The sequence below is a fragment of the Folsomia candida genome, unplaced genomic scaffold (assembly GCF_002217175.1).
Source record: "Folsomia candida strain VU population unplaced genomic scaffold, ASM221717v1 Fcan01_Sc028, whole genome shotgun sequence".
Classification (NCBI taxonomy): domain Eukaryota; kingdom Metazoa; phylum Arthropoda; class Collembola; order Entomobryomorpha; family Isotomidae; genus Folsomia; species Folsomia candida.
Genome location: NW_019091220.1, coordinates 484,637 through 498,662, shown reverse-complemented (window position 1 = coordinate 498,662; position 14,026 = coordinate 484,637). Strand labels below are relative to the sequence as shown.

The 14,026-nt window shown below is 35.7% G+C and overlaps 4 protein-coding genes across 4 annotated transcripts; 1 reads left to right on the top strand and 3 right to left on the bottom strand.

Moving 5' to 3' along the window:
- Positions 1 to 2,153: 2,153 nt before the first annotated feature.
- Positions 2,154 to 5,256, top strand: LOC110859963 (keratin, type I cytoskeletal 10-like). Its single transcript, XM_022109004.2, has 7 exons — positions 2,154 to 2,692; positions 2,767 to 2,842; positions 3,509 to 3,544; positions 3,621 to 3,668; positions 3,740 to 4,069; positions 4,144 to 4,302; positions 4,706 to 5,256. The coding sequence occupies exons 1-7, from the start codon at positions 2,651 to 2,653 to the stop codon at positions 5,170 to 5,172; spliced, it is 1,158 nt and encodes a 385-aa protein (XP_021964696.2). The 5' UTR covers positions 2,154 to 2,650; the 3' UTR covers positions 5,173 to 5,256.
- On the bottom strand, positions 5,121 to 8,238 carry LOC110859834 (facilitated trehalose transporter Tret1). The gene is made up of 6 exons (XM_022108835.2): positions 7,287 to 8,238; positions 7,085 to 7,223; positions 6,836 to 7,009; positions 6,663 to 6,760; positions 6,152 to 6,509; positions 5,121 to 5,921 (listed from the first exon to the last, which is right to left on the bottom strand). The coding sequence occupies exons 1-6, from the start codon at positions 7,359 to 7,361 to the stop codon at positions 5,278 to 5,280; spliced, it is 1,488 nt and encodes a 495-aa protein (XP_021964527.1). The 5' UTR covers positions 7,362 to 8,238; the 3' UTR covers positions 5,121 to 5,277.
- Positions 8,239 to 8,651: 413 nt separating this feature from the next.
- Positions 8,652 to 10,852, bottom strand: LOC110859962 (facilitated trehalose transporter Tret1). Its single transcript, XM_022109003.2, has 4 exons — positions 10,715 to 10,852; positions 10,359 to 10,653; positions 10,118 to 10,291; positions 8,652 to 10,034 (listed from the first exon to the last, which is right to left on the bottom strand). The coding sequence occupies exons 1-4, from the start codon at positions 10,805 to 10,807 to the stop codon at positions 8,953 to 8,955; spliced, it is 1,644 nt and encodes a 547-aa protein (XP_021964695.1). The 5' UTR covers positions 10,808 to 10,852; the 3' UTR covers positions 8,652 to 8,952.
- A 1,323-nt stretch (positions 10,853 to 12,175) lies between these two features.
- Positions 12,176 to 13,988, bottom strand: LOC110859798 (dnaJ homolog subfamily C member 8). The gene is made up of 6 exons (XM_022108792.2): positions 13,571 to 13,988; positions 13,237 to 13,462; positions 13,065 to 13,159; positions 12,851 to 12,979; positions 12,677 to 12,787; positions 12,176 to 12,591 (listed from the first exon to the last, which is right to left on the bottom strand). Exons 1-6 carry the CDS (start codon positions 13,649 to 13,651, stop codon positions 12,445 to 12,447), a joined length of 789 nt encoding a protein of 262 aa, XP_021964484.1. The 5' UTR covers positions 13,652 to 13,988; the 3' UTR covers positions 12,176 to 12,444.
- Positions 13,989 to 14,026: the final 38 nt, after the last annotated feature.

The window sequence follows — 14,026 nt, the reverse complement described above, 5'->3', positions numbered from 1 at the left end:
ACTTTTCGTTCGCAAAAAGAATGATCGTTCATCATGAAAACAGTGTGACTTATGTATAATGTTGTTCCTTATTATTTGTGAATAAACAAATTTATTGACGTCTCCTGCTTATTATTGAGTTCCTGCTGCTGCCCTGATAAGAAGAATAAGAGCTCATCAACGATATTCAATTTATATAAAATTTTCATTGAAAAACGGAACATTTCATTTAAAAGTTTAGAAATTGGTTATATACTTTTTGCACCTAGTCTGATTTTATTTTTGTCAAATCAAGTTTTCCTCATGCGCTCAATAAAATCTTTTAAATTGTAAATGTCACATTTCATTACATTATTTTAGAACAGTTGACAGCATGACCAAACAAGCATGTAATTTACATTTGACACATTAACAATGCGCCATGCGATGCATTGCTGCATCTAAAAATGTCGTACTTACATATTCGTACTACATGTGTATTTGTAAGCATGTAGTGAATTTTCGTGTGGAGTGTTCGTGATAATGTACATTTTATTTTTTGTATCTTTTGTATCTCACTTTATTAAAGCTGCATTAGTATAGGAACACATCATCCCTTCATTCATTTCATGCAGCGTCTTGCAAAGTCTCAGCAAAAACAAGTAGTTTATTATTCACTTTATTACTACTACTTGAGTAGTATTTAGTCCTATTATTCGCTACCTACTGCTGCCAACTGCCACTACTTACCTATGTACAAAGAAAAAAGTAACATCTATGTATATCGCCTGCACTCATTATTAAAATTGATGCAGTTCCTCAGGACATCAACCGAACCAATTTTAACTCTGTCAATTACAGTAACAACAGCGTATTAAATAACTCCTGCATCGAGTGAGTAGCGACAAAAAATGATGCGAAAAGGAAAGTAAAAGCGGAAACTATTGCTCACATACCGATTCGAAAAGTGGTCGTTTCGAAGTTGGTTTGTTGGTAGGGAGTCGTAATGATTGAAATTTTATCATATACACGATATTATGCGGTATTAATTGTTTGTGCGTTTGTAATATGGATGAGATTGGAGTTACGTCTAAAGGAATATCTATGTGAGCAATAACAATGATAAGAAATGACCATGTCCAACTTGTCATTGGAATGACAAAGTCTTGGATAAAATACAATGCTTTCTTCTTGACATCGTCGCGTAATCGGATAATTGAGAGGAGGTTTTTGAGGTTGCTGGCTTGGTCGGCGGACCATTTTGGCGTTTCGTGATAAATGATGACAAAGACAGATGTGGCATGTACTAATTATGATGGGAATATGTATGCATGCATATAAGAATCGAGCTATTAATAACAATTAGTAAAATTTACATAGTAGTTGTGAAATAGGATAATTGTTCTGTTCTCTCTTATGATGACGACAAAGTGTCCAATGAAGGGTTTCAACTTATTTGTGTAATCTTATGTCATAATCAGACACCAAAGACCAAAATTAATTTAGCTCTAATGGATAAACGTGTATGAAATTGTGTTGGTGCAAAGGAAAAAAAACTAAATGATGGACAAAATTAAGTCATGAATGATGTTTTAATTTTCTACCCTATTTCCATCAAATTTTATGGATGATTAGTTTCAAATTTGTGACATAGATTCTTAATTTGTGGCTCATCATCCTGTCCTGGCAGAATCAAGTGTTAAACGAAACGAACATTATCAGTATTATGTGTACCACATAATACTGCATAATTGAACTGCTACGCTTTTTTTATTTAATTTCGGAAGTGAAATTCCCAGATTGTTTTTGTTCAACTAGGAACAAGATTTTCCTTGATGCGAATTCCGATATTATCGATGAAACACATTTTTAATCTGACATTAAAATTGCACAAATGTATGCACACGTGCAATTTTATGTATACATTGAAAATCCTGCAAAAGTTGAATCATTTTGCACAATAATACGTAATCTGATTTGGTGGATAAATTGGCTTCCCAAAATCCATTAGCAGTATAACAGTAAGCTCGTAAACCACTTCGATTTGGTCCCTTGAATAGAAAACTCTTGGTTTATCATCACACAAGGAGACGTGTGATGCGGCGGAACTTAACATGCTGCCACTTGTTGTTCACTTAAACCATTGAGTTAAACCAAGAAGGGAACAATTCTATAAAAGGGTGTGATGAAAAGGAAAATCGAAATCAGTTATTGTGGAGACAGGCGACTTGCGACAGTTTAAAGTCATGCAAGGCGCAGGTTGTTCACAGCAAGAAGTTGGTTTTAATTAATCAAATCGTATATTTTTTAAGGTAGATTTTACAAGTTTCGAACGGTCAATTATTTATTAAATAATTGTTCACGGCTGACTAAATTAAAGTGGTGCTGCTTACATAAGTGGTTTCGGTTCTACGAATTTGCAATAAATTTGGAGTTTATGCTTCATGAATATGTCGACCGCTAAAAAAGGAGTTGGGATTTCCGAAGAATTCAGAGCACGCTATTCATTGGTGACGCTGTGAAACGTGGAAACGATTGTGATCAAATCAAGAAGTAGACTTATCGCGTGGATGGTTCGAATTTAGTCTGTTATTAGTTTTCGCATTCTTAAAATCGGAATCCGTTTGTGACTCCGAAAAAAAACGTAGTCTGACAGCGAGTTTTTTTTTCGAAAAAGAAATAAGAAATCAACATGATTCGATTACGTTTATCGTCATCACCTGTTGGAGTAATTGTGAGTTATCTAACTAATTAAGCTGCATTAAAAAAATTGGTTACATAATTGGTGAAAATTTTGCATATTTCCAGGCTCTAGTCACTGGTATTAGTATCGTAACTCTGCTAATATTTTTAAAGCCGGTTAATTCTTGCCATCGGAAAGTTGGTAAGACTTGTTTCGTAATATTGTAAATTGTGATAAATTGCTGTGGTTCACAAACATTTTATTTAATTGCTGAGTAATTGTGCACAATAATGTGTAATGGTCAGTGCTCGTTAATTCTTTCGTTGTACACGTATAGCACCCACTTAAAGTGATCAAAGAAAGTTATTATTATTACTCATTATGAGAGGATGCACACTTTCAGTTGCATACAAAAATACTTGAAATGTGGGCATGTACCATCAATCAAGGAGGCAGATGTGTGAAAAGGAAACAAATAAATGCATTCAGACAGATTGCTTTTGGAATCTGGTACCTCAATCTCATTTAAAAATGCATTATTAAATATTTTGTTTTATGAAGAGGAGGAGGCTAGAGAGAAAATTAATTTAAGCCGGACATCGACCAAATTAGAATGTATTTAATCTTGCATGATTTTAATAACTTCATATCCAAAAATAGTATAATGCCATCATTTAGTACATGCAGTAGATAGGGTTGATGACATACATACATTTACCATATATGTAATTTTATATTGTTCTTACGTTGAGGTGAATAATTTCCTAGTAGCAATGTTTTAATTGTTAAGTTTTATTATTATGACTTCCTCTTATGATTAAATATGCATGTGACTATAATGCTTAACGTCCTTGCTTTTAATGACAGAGTATCATCACTACTATAAAAAACAGCCCCACAAAGGTAAGGACGAGACATGCAAGCTTCATTCATATTGTCCTTTGTGTAGTGATAATGAGTAAGGTGTTTTTCTTCTAAGGTTGGGGATGGGGCTGGCAACAGGGTCACAAAGGTGGAGGGCACGGAGGTGAGAATTATTTACATCTTATCAGTGATATCTGTGAATTTAAAATTACAATCATTTTGAACCTTGGTCAGGTGGACATGGCCACAAAGGAGGAGGCTACGGACATGAAAAGGGGGGTGGATATGAGATGAAGGGGTACGGTCATGGTGGAGGAGGTCACAAGGGTGGTGGGTACGGACATGAAAAAGGAGGTCATAAAGGGGGTGGCTACGAAATGAAGGGTTACGGTCATGGAGGAGGAGGTCATAAGGGTGGTGGGTACGAGATGAAGGGATACGGTCATGGTGGGGGAGGCCACAAGGGTGGGGGTTACGGCCATGAAGGGGGAGGTCATAAGGGCGGCGGATACGGTCATAGTGGGGGTCACAAAGGTGGTGGTGGATACGGCCATGATACAGGGGGCGAGTTTCAATCAGTCAATTTTTAATGTACGCCTATTTTAATTCTAATTACGAGTCTGTTACCGAAATTTTAGGAGGCTATGAATCATCGCCTGCCCTTAAAGGAATGAAGTACAAACACGCTTTCTACGAGATGACCAGTTACGGTAACAAAAAGGGCAATAATAATGGCTATCCTGGTGGAGAAAATGAATCAGGACACGCTGAATACAATGATCCCCAGAATCAAGAAGGTTTGAATATTTTATCTATATTAAAACCTAAACGGAGAAAGTGCAGCATCCACAATAATAATTCTAATTCTGGCTAAAATGTTTCCAATTGACAAAGTGACGTGTTAGTTCTATTTATGTAGGTGGTCAAAATCGTCATTTGTCATTACTTATTGAGCATGGCAAAGAATTGTCTCATCGACCACAAAACCAATGCAGTAATTTAGGATGCACTTCATGCATCGTCTCAACTATTTTTTTGTTGTATTATTATTCTCAAAATTAGATAAGAAATGCACTCCTTAACTTTTTATACCAGTTCCGGTCGATGATTTCAGCATGAAAAAACATAACACAATCAAAACCTATACCTAAAGATCAGAAAGCTAAACTTGTGGGTTTCTCATTATTGTATGTATTACAGAGTACGGCTACTCGGGACCTTATCCAAACACTGAATACTCAAATTACGTTCCCGTCGCATCCACTAATCGCGACCACAAAAATAAAGATCATAATAACAATAATAACGTTGCTGCCTCTTCTCTTGGCGTCGACGACGTTGCCAATTACATTCGAAACTCTAAACGACCACAACAAAGTGAAGACACGTATTTAGCAACGCCAATTTTACTTGACGCACTTCCACTCTCATCCGACGACACGCAGTCGAAACCGTCCGATGAGAAGAAATTCTCCGACGATGGAAATTTCGATTTGAATCTAGATTTTAATGGGTACGTTCCAGATCCGTTTAGAAGAAATGATAAATCGGCGAAACGCAGCAATAAATTGAGCAGTTCATTTAAAGCGCCGACGACGACAGCAACGGCGACGAGTGATCTTGGGTTCGATTCTTTTATTGACTCGGGACAAGATACGGACAAGTAAATTTTGCTACTTCTGGTTGAAGATAAATTTATTTTTGCATAAATAACTATTTTTATAATAAGTAAGAACACTGTATATTTTTTACCAACTAACTAATTCCATAATTTAATTATTACCATTTGATAGAATTACTTTAAGCTCGTTAAAGTGATCATTATTATTGTTTATCACTGATGATTGTTTTTCAAAACAATTTTTAATTTGTTCAGACGTTTTCCCTTTAGTTTCAGGAACGAAAATTGTGACAAAAAGTAGTCCAAGAAAAGCAATTGTTGCATACAGCCAAAATATTCCGTAAATCTTAATTTCAAGCAAGAGTAAAGGAAATGATTTTGTAACGAGGAAAACACAAAACCAATTATACGCTATTATCAATGGGTTCATTATGTGTCGGGTTTCTTGTGGTAAAATTTCTGCAATTAAAATCCATGCGACTGGACCAAATCCGATTGCAAATCCAAACGCGAATAAAATTAGTAGAGCTAAAGGTATCCAGCACAGATATTCGGGCGATGAGGTACTAAAGAAATAGAAAAATGATCCCAGACAACCCCCAGCAATTGTGATCAGGATGGAAGAAATGGTCAGCAGTATTTTCCTCCCGTATCGTTCCACGAGTAGGGTCGAGATGAATGAAGCAATTAATTGAGTAGAGGCTAAAATTATTGAGGGGAAATGAGCGTCCATTTCGCCGTTTCCTGAAGATTCTCGAAATATGGTGACGGCGTAAAATGTGACTCCGTTGATGCCTAGTAATAATTTACATAAACCCAATAAATTAAAGTTCAATTTCACAAAATTTTGAAAAAGCAGAAAAAAATTAAAATAAACACAACTTTCCAAAATTGGTTTATTCTTATTTTTAAAACCAGTATGGGTCACCCTTTTCACTGGTTCATCAGCTAGCGTGACTTGGACGCATGATGATCAAAATAAGCTCTGGGCCAGGTTAAAAACTCCAAAATTTTTTAAAACCCACCTGTCAACTGTTGAAATGAGATTATCCCCAATGCGACGGCCGATGCTTTTATCATGCCAGAATTAATCATAGATTTTCTAGCCCCACCGATTTTGTTAGATTGTGACAGCCTCTGGACAAATTTATCTTGAAGGTCTTGTAGGAGCAGGGCTGCATTATTCGTTCCATGTAAATTCTGTAGTACTCGTAATGCCTTATCATCACAAGATTTCGACACCAACCAATTTGGCGAATCTGGAGTAAAAATGAGTAGGATCACACTCGGCAGAGAAATCAAACCACAAGCAAGGGACAAATATCTCCAGTTGAGGAAACTCCCAAAAATGTAGGATGTCAAAATTCCCAAGATCATCAGAAACTATGAAACATGAATTTGCAATTATTTGTTACTTCATCTCTTGATTTGGATAATCATTAATTAACAGAATATTTAATTAGAGCAATTAATGCAGGAACATGGTCTATGACTATTCATGACTTGATTAGCAATTTGATTCAATTACATAATTACCTGTGGAAGGATTCCCAACCGTCCTCGAATGCTGACTGATGCAACTTCCAAGACATACAGAGGCGCACATGCAATTACGATTCCAGTACCTACACCACCTGCAATTTTCACGTCAGACAAATGAGCATGGAAAAATACTGTACGTACTCGAATGAATGAAATTAACTATTCACCTAAAAATCGTCCCACAAAAATCATATGCACAGAATTCGCACAACCGATAATTATCCATGAAAAAATCAATGCAGGTGAGCCAAATAAAAAAATAGTTCTTCGTGCACCCAGCTTGGCCAGCGGCATCAACGCGAAAAGTGAACCAGCCATTGCACCCAAAGGAACAAGTCCACCTGACATGATTTTATGTAGTGTCCAAAGTTAGATGGGTTTTTTTGTACACGTTTTATGCGTTTAGTAAAACTTACCAATCCAAGAAATTTCATGATGTGATATTTCTGAAAATGTGTCAGTATCTTCAATTATTGACGGTACCGCGGATGATGTGTAACCAAGAAAGTTCCCACAAGATATGCAGAGGTATGACACAGAGAAAACGGAAAATACCTGAAATATTTATTTTAATTATTGTGAAAAGACTATAATTTTGAAATTAAAAAAAATATCAACCTGTGACCAGTGGGACTCGGATTGCTTTTTCCCTCTCCCCAGAAAGTTTTCATTTTCAAACTCCATTGACACCATTTTTTATTTTCACAATGTATAAGATATGTATTTATAAATTACTGATCTTGTAGAACAAAGACTGATGTCCTAACCTCGTCTCACACTTTTGCCTTGTGCCAATCTTGTCTTAAGTTCAAGAATGCATGCATAAAATGTTTGCTCTTTTATATAGATGTCCAAAAGTCTTTACTCACGTCTACTTGCATAACTATTTCAAGAGCAAATCCTTATAATCATTATTCTTGCTGACTTTGCATGATTTAATTATAAAGTTTTTGATGCCGTGGTTGAATAAATTATCACAATGCTTTCATATCCAATTATTTAAATATGCGATACATCATTATTTGTACCCTGTACTGTCCAGTAGAGCAATAATTATATTTCTTGGGATAAGACACTACGTACCCAATAACCTGACGGACAAGATTGTGTTATGTACGATAACGGTTGTCTACGTAAGGGTAAAGACGTCAGAATTAAATTAGATCTGACAAAATGAGAATCTATTTCAAATTAGGTGACTCAAATGTTGTTAATGATCTTTGAAGTAAAGACGAACCATTTTAGTTTGACGCATGCACTTCAATAACGGAAGCTCTATTTTTGTATATACCAGTTCTTAGAGGATTTTATGTTTAACTGATTTTAAAAATTATGGTATAACTACGCAAGTTAAATTTGCAGGTCAAAACAGTCGTGCAACGATGACACCCAATTTCCAGAAGGAACTGATCTTAAAAAGTGCAGTTTTGTACGATCGACTATAATTCGTCATGCACAAATTTGTTTCCTACTTAAACCGGAAGCCGATAAAAGAACGAACGTGAGTCAGACAGTTTCTAGAAAATTGTGTCTGGATATTACAAAATTTAGTGCACTTGAACCAGTTAATGCCAGTTATGAACTAGAGAAATTGCAACATATCCAGTTCTGTGAGTAGACATCTATAAAGTTGTATTGCCATTTGTTCTTTATATAAATGCTCAAGTGTTTTTAACACCAAATTGCAATAGTATCATCAATACACGACGCAAGTCTCACATAAAAATGTTCGCATGTTTTAAAAATAGCAAAGGTGCTAATTTTTTGCAATGAAAGCAGTTCACGCAGCCAGGGAATGAACTCGAGTTTAACCCGGTATCCTGTGCTCGCGTGTGCATTATCAAGTCAACAATTTTGCACTGTTCCTAGTCGTTTTCGTGTCCATTCGAACATTGTTTTGCGAATAAGTCGTTGTAAAAGTAAAGCTGGGGTTAAATTCCAGATGCAGAAGATAATAACACATGCACACCACTGTGTACCATGTACTTTTAAGCACTTATATGTTTATTTGGTTTGCGTCATTATACACTGCATTCACTTAACAAAATGAGAATCATTTGAAATTAGCATCAAAATATAATTACAAAATAGTCATCGAAATGAACGTATGAAAGAATTACAAACAAATTTATTATACAGGAATTGTATAAATATTATAAAATGCATTGTTATTGTTTTGTTATTGTTACTTGTTTATGTATGAATAGGACGACGCGTGCAAAAATTACTCAGTAAACTTAATAAGTTTATTATAATATTTTTAGGTAATGTGCTTTACTGCTGTTCAAGCTGCAACTGTTGATGGAACGGATTTATTATTATTTACAAAGAAATCCTGAATCTGCTTTTCAGATTTGCCTTTAGTCTCAGGAACAAAGGCAATTGTGAATAATAAGGAAACAACTGAAAAGCTACCGTACATCCAAAATGCTCCATACGCCTGGAGTGCCTGAAGTAGACCAGGAAATGTTTTGGCCACTAAAAATACACAAAGCCAATTTACCCCCACTGCCACCGGGGTCACGACAGATCTCACCCTGCTGGACAGCACTTCGGCCACAATTACGTAAAGCAATGGACCATATCCGATGGAGAAAGCGAGAACAAATGTGACCAAAGATGCCAGTGGGACAAATGACAAGGAGCTGGTGTCATATTCAGTCTCCAACAAGTAGAAATAGGTCCCCAGTGAAAATGCGGACAGAGATATGAACGTGGTGGAAACGATTAGGAGACACTTTCTTCCCAATCTTTCTATCAAAAGGTAGCTACAAACATTTGCCAGACAAAAGACCAAAGCTACCAAAATAGCGGAGGAATGTCCATCCAAGAATGAGTTGCCACCCGCAGCAATCTCAAAAATTGTAACGGTATAAAAATTGACCGCGTTGATTCCGGTCAACTGTTGAAATATGCAGAGGAACATGACCACGAAAATGCTCCTGACTTCTTTTGGCGATCGGAGTAAACTTTTACTGCTTCTTTGCTTGGCAGAATAATTACTGGCAGAATCAACATCATCATCCAATGAGATCCGATGATGAGAGAGTTGTTGAAATTCCTCCATTGAAAATCCTCGAATTTTTCGAAAAGCGCATTCCGCTTCTCCAATCTTCTTTTTGGAAAGGAGCCAGGTTGGGGATTCTGGAATGAAGGGCAAAATTATAAAGTTTGGAAGGACAACTAGACCAGAGACGAGGGCTGACGTCCTAAAGTCCAAAAAGTAGCCAAAGACGAAACTCATGAGGACACCGATAGTAAACAGAAACTGGGATAGCGTTCCAAGTGGACCACGTAATTTCAACGAGGCAGTTTCAACAATATAAATTGGCACGGCGGAAAATGTTGTGCCCATAGCCAGTCCACCTGCGATAAGTGTAAACAATTAGCTTTAATGTACAGATAAAGATATAAGCTGCATATTTAAGCGTATTAAATATGTATGTTACCCAAAAATCGTGAGATGTAAATATAGCTCAGATTTGGAGCTAAAGCTGTGATGAACCAAGATAAGACATAGACGTATGACCCCAGTTTTAGTATCACACCCTTTGGCCCCAAAATTTTTATTGGAATTGGAGCTAGTAAAGACCCGAAAAATGCACCCAGGGGTCCTAAGCCACCTGAAAATAAGATACACAAGACTTTATGTTAATATTTCAGCATTTACAGAATGTGTGCGTATCTCACCAATCCAAGACGCTTGCGAGTCCGTTAGTTCTGCAAACTCCTTGTTGCAGTTGTTGAGACGAGTCGTCTCAACTTTCTCACTCCCCGTTGATTCCAAGATATTGTCAATTTCTTGAATTCGATAAGTCACATCCGTCAAGGACACGTCTTTCGATTCCATTGTAATTTCATTTTCCAAAATTCTGAGAAACGGAACCGAACTTCCTGTGCGAATAGATGGGATAGCTGACGAAGTATAACCAATTAGGTTTCCACCAGATATGCAAATATACGAAATTGCTAGTGCGATGAGGATCTGATAAAAATAAAGTAAATTACGTGAAAATGGAACAAAATAAATATTTGTTTTTTTTTACCTGTTTCCACTTTTTGTCATCTTCCAGATCTCTGTAAGTTTTAGCACTTGCACTGCTGCTGCTATCGTGGGACAAATTTTCTTCGTCCATCATTATTGTAAAGAGTGAGACTGGTAATTTTACGGAAAGTTCCCTACTCTACTGGCAACCGAATCTCAAAGTCGATTCACAATTTTGTCTCAGCACTCCGTAGGCCGATTTAAAATCTTGCGAATCTTTTGTGTATTGTGAATTCATTCAACAAACAAGAGACGTATTGAAGACTCTAATATGCAAAAGAACAGAGTACTAATACTGAACTGCCTTCCTTCAATGAATGTTGTTAAACGAGAGAAATGCTCATTCATGACCAAACTCTGCAAGTATGTGGAAGTGTATGCAATTTGAAAACAAAACCATACATTAAACAAGACGATAGGTATGTGGTATTTGTTATCAAGTTTAATTTTACTGTCAACAACGAATGAGTTTCCTTATTGGCAATTAATTGCTGTTTGGACTTTAAAAATTTTCAATATATTAAGATTTAGGTGTTTATTGGCATATTCCATCCTTGCCAAAGATCTACTGCAACACAACTTGTTTCGCAACTTGTGCACTTGTGCTAATTTGATTGTTGGATTCTACGGTATCGAATAAAATAATAAGAGCGAAGCGACACGTTGAAGACATGATGAAATTATAGGCAAAAACATTCATGGACAATTGAATGCAATCTTCTTTGCAAAATCATCATGATTGGTGAAAATCTCTGCAGACTTTCCGAAGACAAGTTTTTGCAACAATTTTTGCAACAGCAATTTTGCTGGACCATTATTAGTTTGGAAATTATTACGTGCATCTCTTGTCATGCGGTAAATCTATTTAGCATGCATGCAATTGGATGAATGCTGGACTGTCTAGTACTAATTTGATCACATGAGTTTTTCCTTGTTAGAAATAAATGGATCATATTTATGAGGATTCTTGCAGACATTCATGTTTCGCATGATTGAACAAATGACAAAAGGTTTCTTTGAGATCAAAGTCTAATCGGAACTGCAGGATTTGCGATTTTTGGCCACGATTTGAGATTTCTCGATATATTGAAGGTCGAGGCAACAACGAAACCGATTTCAGTGAGCAGACGAAACTTTTACCAGCATTCATTGAATATATGCAAAGATTTCTAAAATTAAACTTTTCACTTGTCACTATTTTTTGCATGGTGGTGTTAATGTTATGTAACTCGCTACTATTCCATAGATTCTGTAGTTCGCAGTTTGTGTTTTTTATGCAGTTTGTGTTTTTTATGCAGTTCGAACCAGATTAAAACTGTGTGAGAGTGCCAGGGTCAATGTTAGAGTCGTTGGCCTATTAAATCACCTTTTTTTATTTCATTGACTTTAATGTATTGTAGCTTTGTTTAGAACGAATCCATGATTGTATAAAATGAACAAGTTACTATTATTTATGTAAATATACTGGATACTTAATAAAACATGATTCTGACAAAATTTATTTCAGATTTTGGTAATAAATAGAAGAATAATAACTAAACCAGATTTCTAGACATATATCGAAATTACGATTGTTTGCAAAATTTTTGCAATACACATTATTTCGCTACTTCAGTAATTCAATAAAACAAATAACAAATAAATGACATGTTACACTTCCTGTTCTTAACAGGTGACAAATACTTATCTACATCTTAAAACTAAAATTTACATTATTACTTAGGAATCAACTTATTTGGATTCCGGTTTATGTTTGGGTGGTCGAAACACTTTAATTTTTTTCGCAGGCTTATCTACCGCTTGTTCTTTCTTTTCCTTCTTTTTCGAGGCTCCTGTCTGGAAATTTTTCCAGGATGCTACTCTTCCTTCTCTTGAGTCCTACATTGCAAAAAATCATGTTTTAATTGCAGGTCAGTCAGAAAATTTGGTACATAATAACGACATATATAACATTAAATGTTACCTCATAATTTTTTAACCACTCCTTCTCAAACTTTGATTTCTCTTCCTGCTCAATTTCATCTTCTCGCTTTCTCTTACGGTCTTCCATGTCACGCTGTTCTTGAGTTCGTTTCTAGAAAAATTCATTACATTTTTTTATAACCAACTTCAAACCATTTCTTTCTTTCTTCGTTACCTTCCGTTCTAAATCAGCAAATAATTTCATTGTTAGTACATAAACCGCATGCTTTAATTTTTCAGGATCATCTTCCTCAACTCTTGTAGATTTGCCTTCCTTTTTCAATTTTTTCTTCTTCTCTTGTACCTGGCATTTAAGTAATTTCACCGTTAAATTATTAATCATAAATAATAAATAAGCAAATGTGAAGCAATAATAATGATTCTGTTACATTAATATCAGTTCTTGCTTTCGCCTCCTCTATAATATCCATACACTTTTGCCTAGTTTCCTCATTTTCTAGCGTCTTCCAAGCTTTGTTGACGGCTGTAGAACAAAGTCAAATATTTATGAATTATCAACTATTAAATGATACTTCTGTGAAATATCATGAGTCTTTATACCTTCGAAAGCTAACTGTGCCCTTTCCCTGTCATCCATGTTTTTATCAGGATGAACCAATATGGATAAACGCTTGTACTTTGTTCTTATTTCATCAAGTGGTTGGTCAGGGTCGACGTTTAAAACTTCAAACGGGTTCAAATTAAAATAGGTGGATCCAGCCCTTAGAAGTCGTTCTATTTGCTGTACAGGAGTGAGAACCGAGTCACGCTTTTCTATTTGTTTCACCTAATAAATTATGTTCAAAAAGTTAGTCAACATTTGTATTTTGTATTTATATTAAAGGTCAAAGTGTTTGATGGTTAGATTAGATTCCAAAGTAAAGGTACTGCTAACCTCTGTATAAAATTCCTGAAATTCAACTTCTTTTCCTACAGGGGCAGAAGAACCCGACGACGTTCCAGGTTTCGACGACATGTTGCGTGTCAGCGATGTTGTGGCGAATTAACACCACGGTTATGAGACGATAACCAAAACGATGTGCACTCTTAAAACCGTTAGAAAAATGCAATACGTTGTAGATATAACTAGTAACTAATTAATTTATGTGATGATTGATTTTTGATATGCGCAACTGGTGGATTAGTTCACTTATTCTTTTCTTGCAGTAAAAGTAAAGTAATTTTGTAATTTATGGATCAATGTAAGCCAATTAACAATTGTAGATACAACAAGTTCCAGAAATGCGAATATCACGGCTTAATTCAGAAACAGAAAAAAAAGTTTTATAAAAATATTTTCACTGGTGTTTTTGTTTGCGAAAGCAATCGATATGATATGGCGGTGAAGAAG

Coding starts and splice junctions, on each gene's coding strand:
- LOC110859962 (XM_022109003.2), bottom strand. CDS start 10,807: ATGATGGACGAAGAAAATTTGTCCCACGATAGCAGCAGCAGTGCAAGT. Junction 10,654..10,714: donor ATGACAAAAAGTGGAAACAG/GTAAAAAAAAAC, acceptor TATTTTTATCAG/ATCCTCATCGCACTAGCAAT. Junction 10,035..10,117: donor TTACATCTCACGATTTTTGG/GTAACATACATA, acceptor CACTTATCGCAG/GTGGACTGGCTATGGGCACA.
- LOC110859963 (XM_022109004.2), top strand. CDS start 2,651: ATGATTCGATTACGTTTATCGTCATCACCTGTTGGAGTAATT. Junction 3,545..3,620: donor TAAAAAACAGCCCCACAAAG/GTAAGGACGAGA, acceptor TTTTCTTCTAAG/GTTGGGGATGGGGCTGGCAA. Junction 4,303..4,705: donor TGATCCCCAGAATCAAGAAG/GTTTGAATATTT, acceptor TATGTATTACAG/AGTACGGCTACTCGGGACCT.
- LOC110859834 (XM_022108835.2), bottom strand. CDS start 7,361: ATGGTGTCAATGGAGTTTGAAAATGAAAACTTTCTGGGGAGAGGGAAA. Junction 7,010..7,084: donor TCATGAAATTTCTTGGATTG/GTAAGTTTTACT, acceptor AAATCATGTCAG/GTGGACTTGTTCCTTTGGGT. Junction 6,761..6,835: donor TTTTGTGGGACGATTTTTAG/GTGAATAGTTAA, acceptor TGAAAATTGCAG/GTGGTGTAGGTACTGGAATC.
- LOC110859798 (XM_022108792.2), bottom strand. CDS start 13,651: ATGTCGTCGAAACCTGGAACGTCGTCGGGTTCTTCTGCCCCTGTAGGA. Junction 13,463..13,570: donor TTCAGGAATTTTATACAGAG/GTTAGCAGTACC, acceptor ATAATTTATTAG/GTGAAACAAATAGAAAAGCG. Junction 12,592..12,676: donor AGTGGTTAAAAAATTATGAG/GTAACATTTAAT, acceptor TTTGCAATGTAG/GACTCAAGAGAAGGAAGAGT.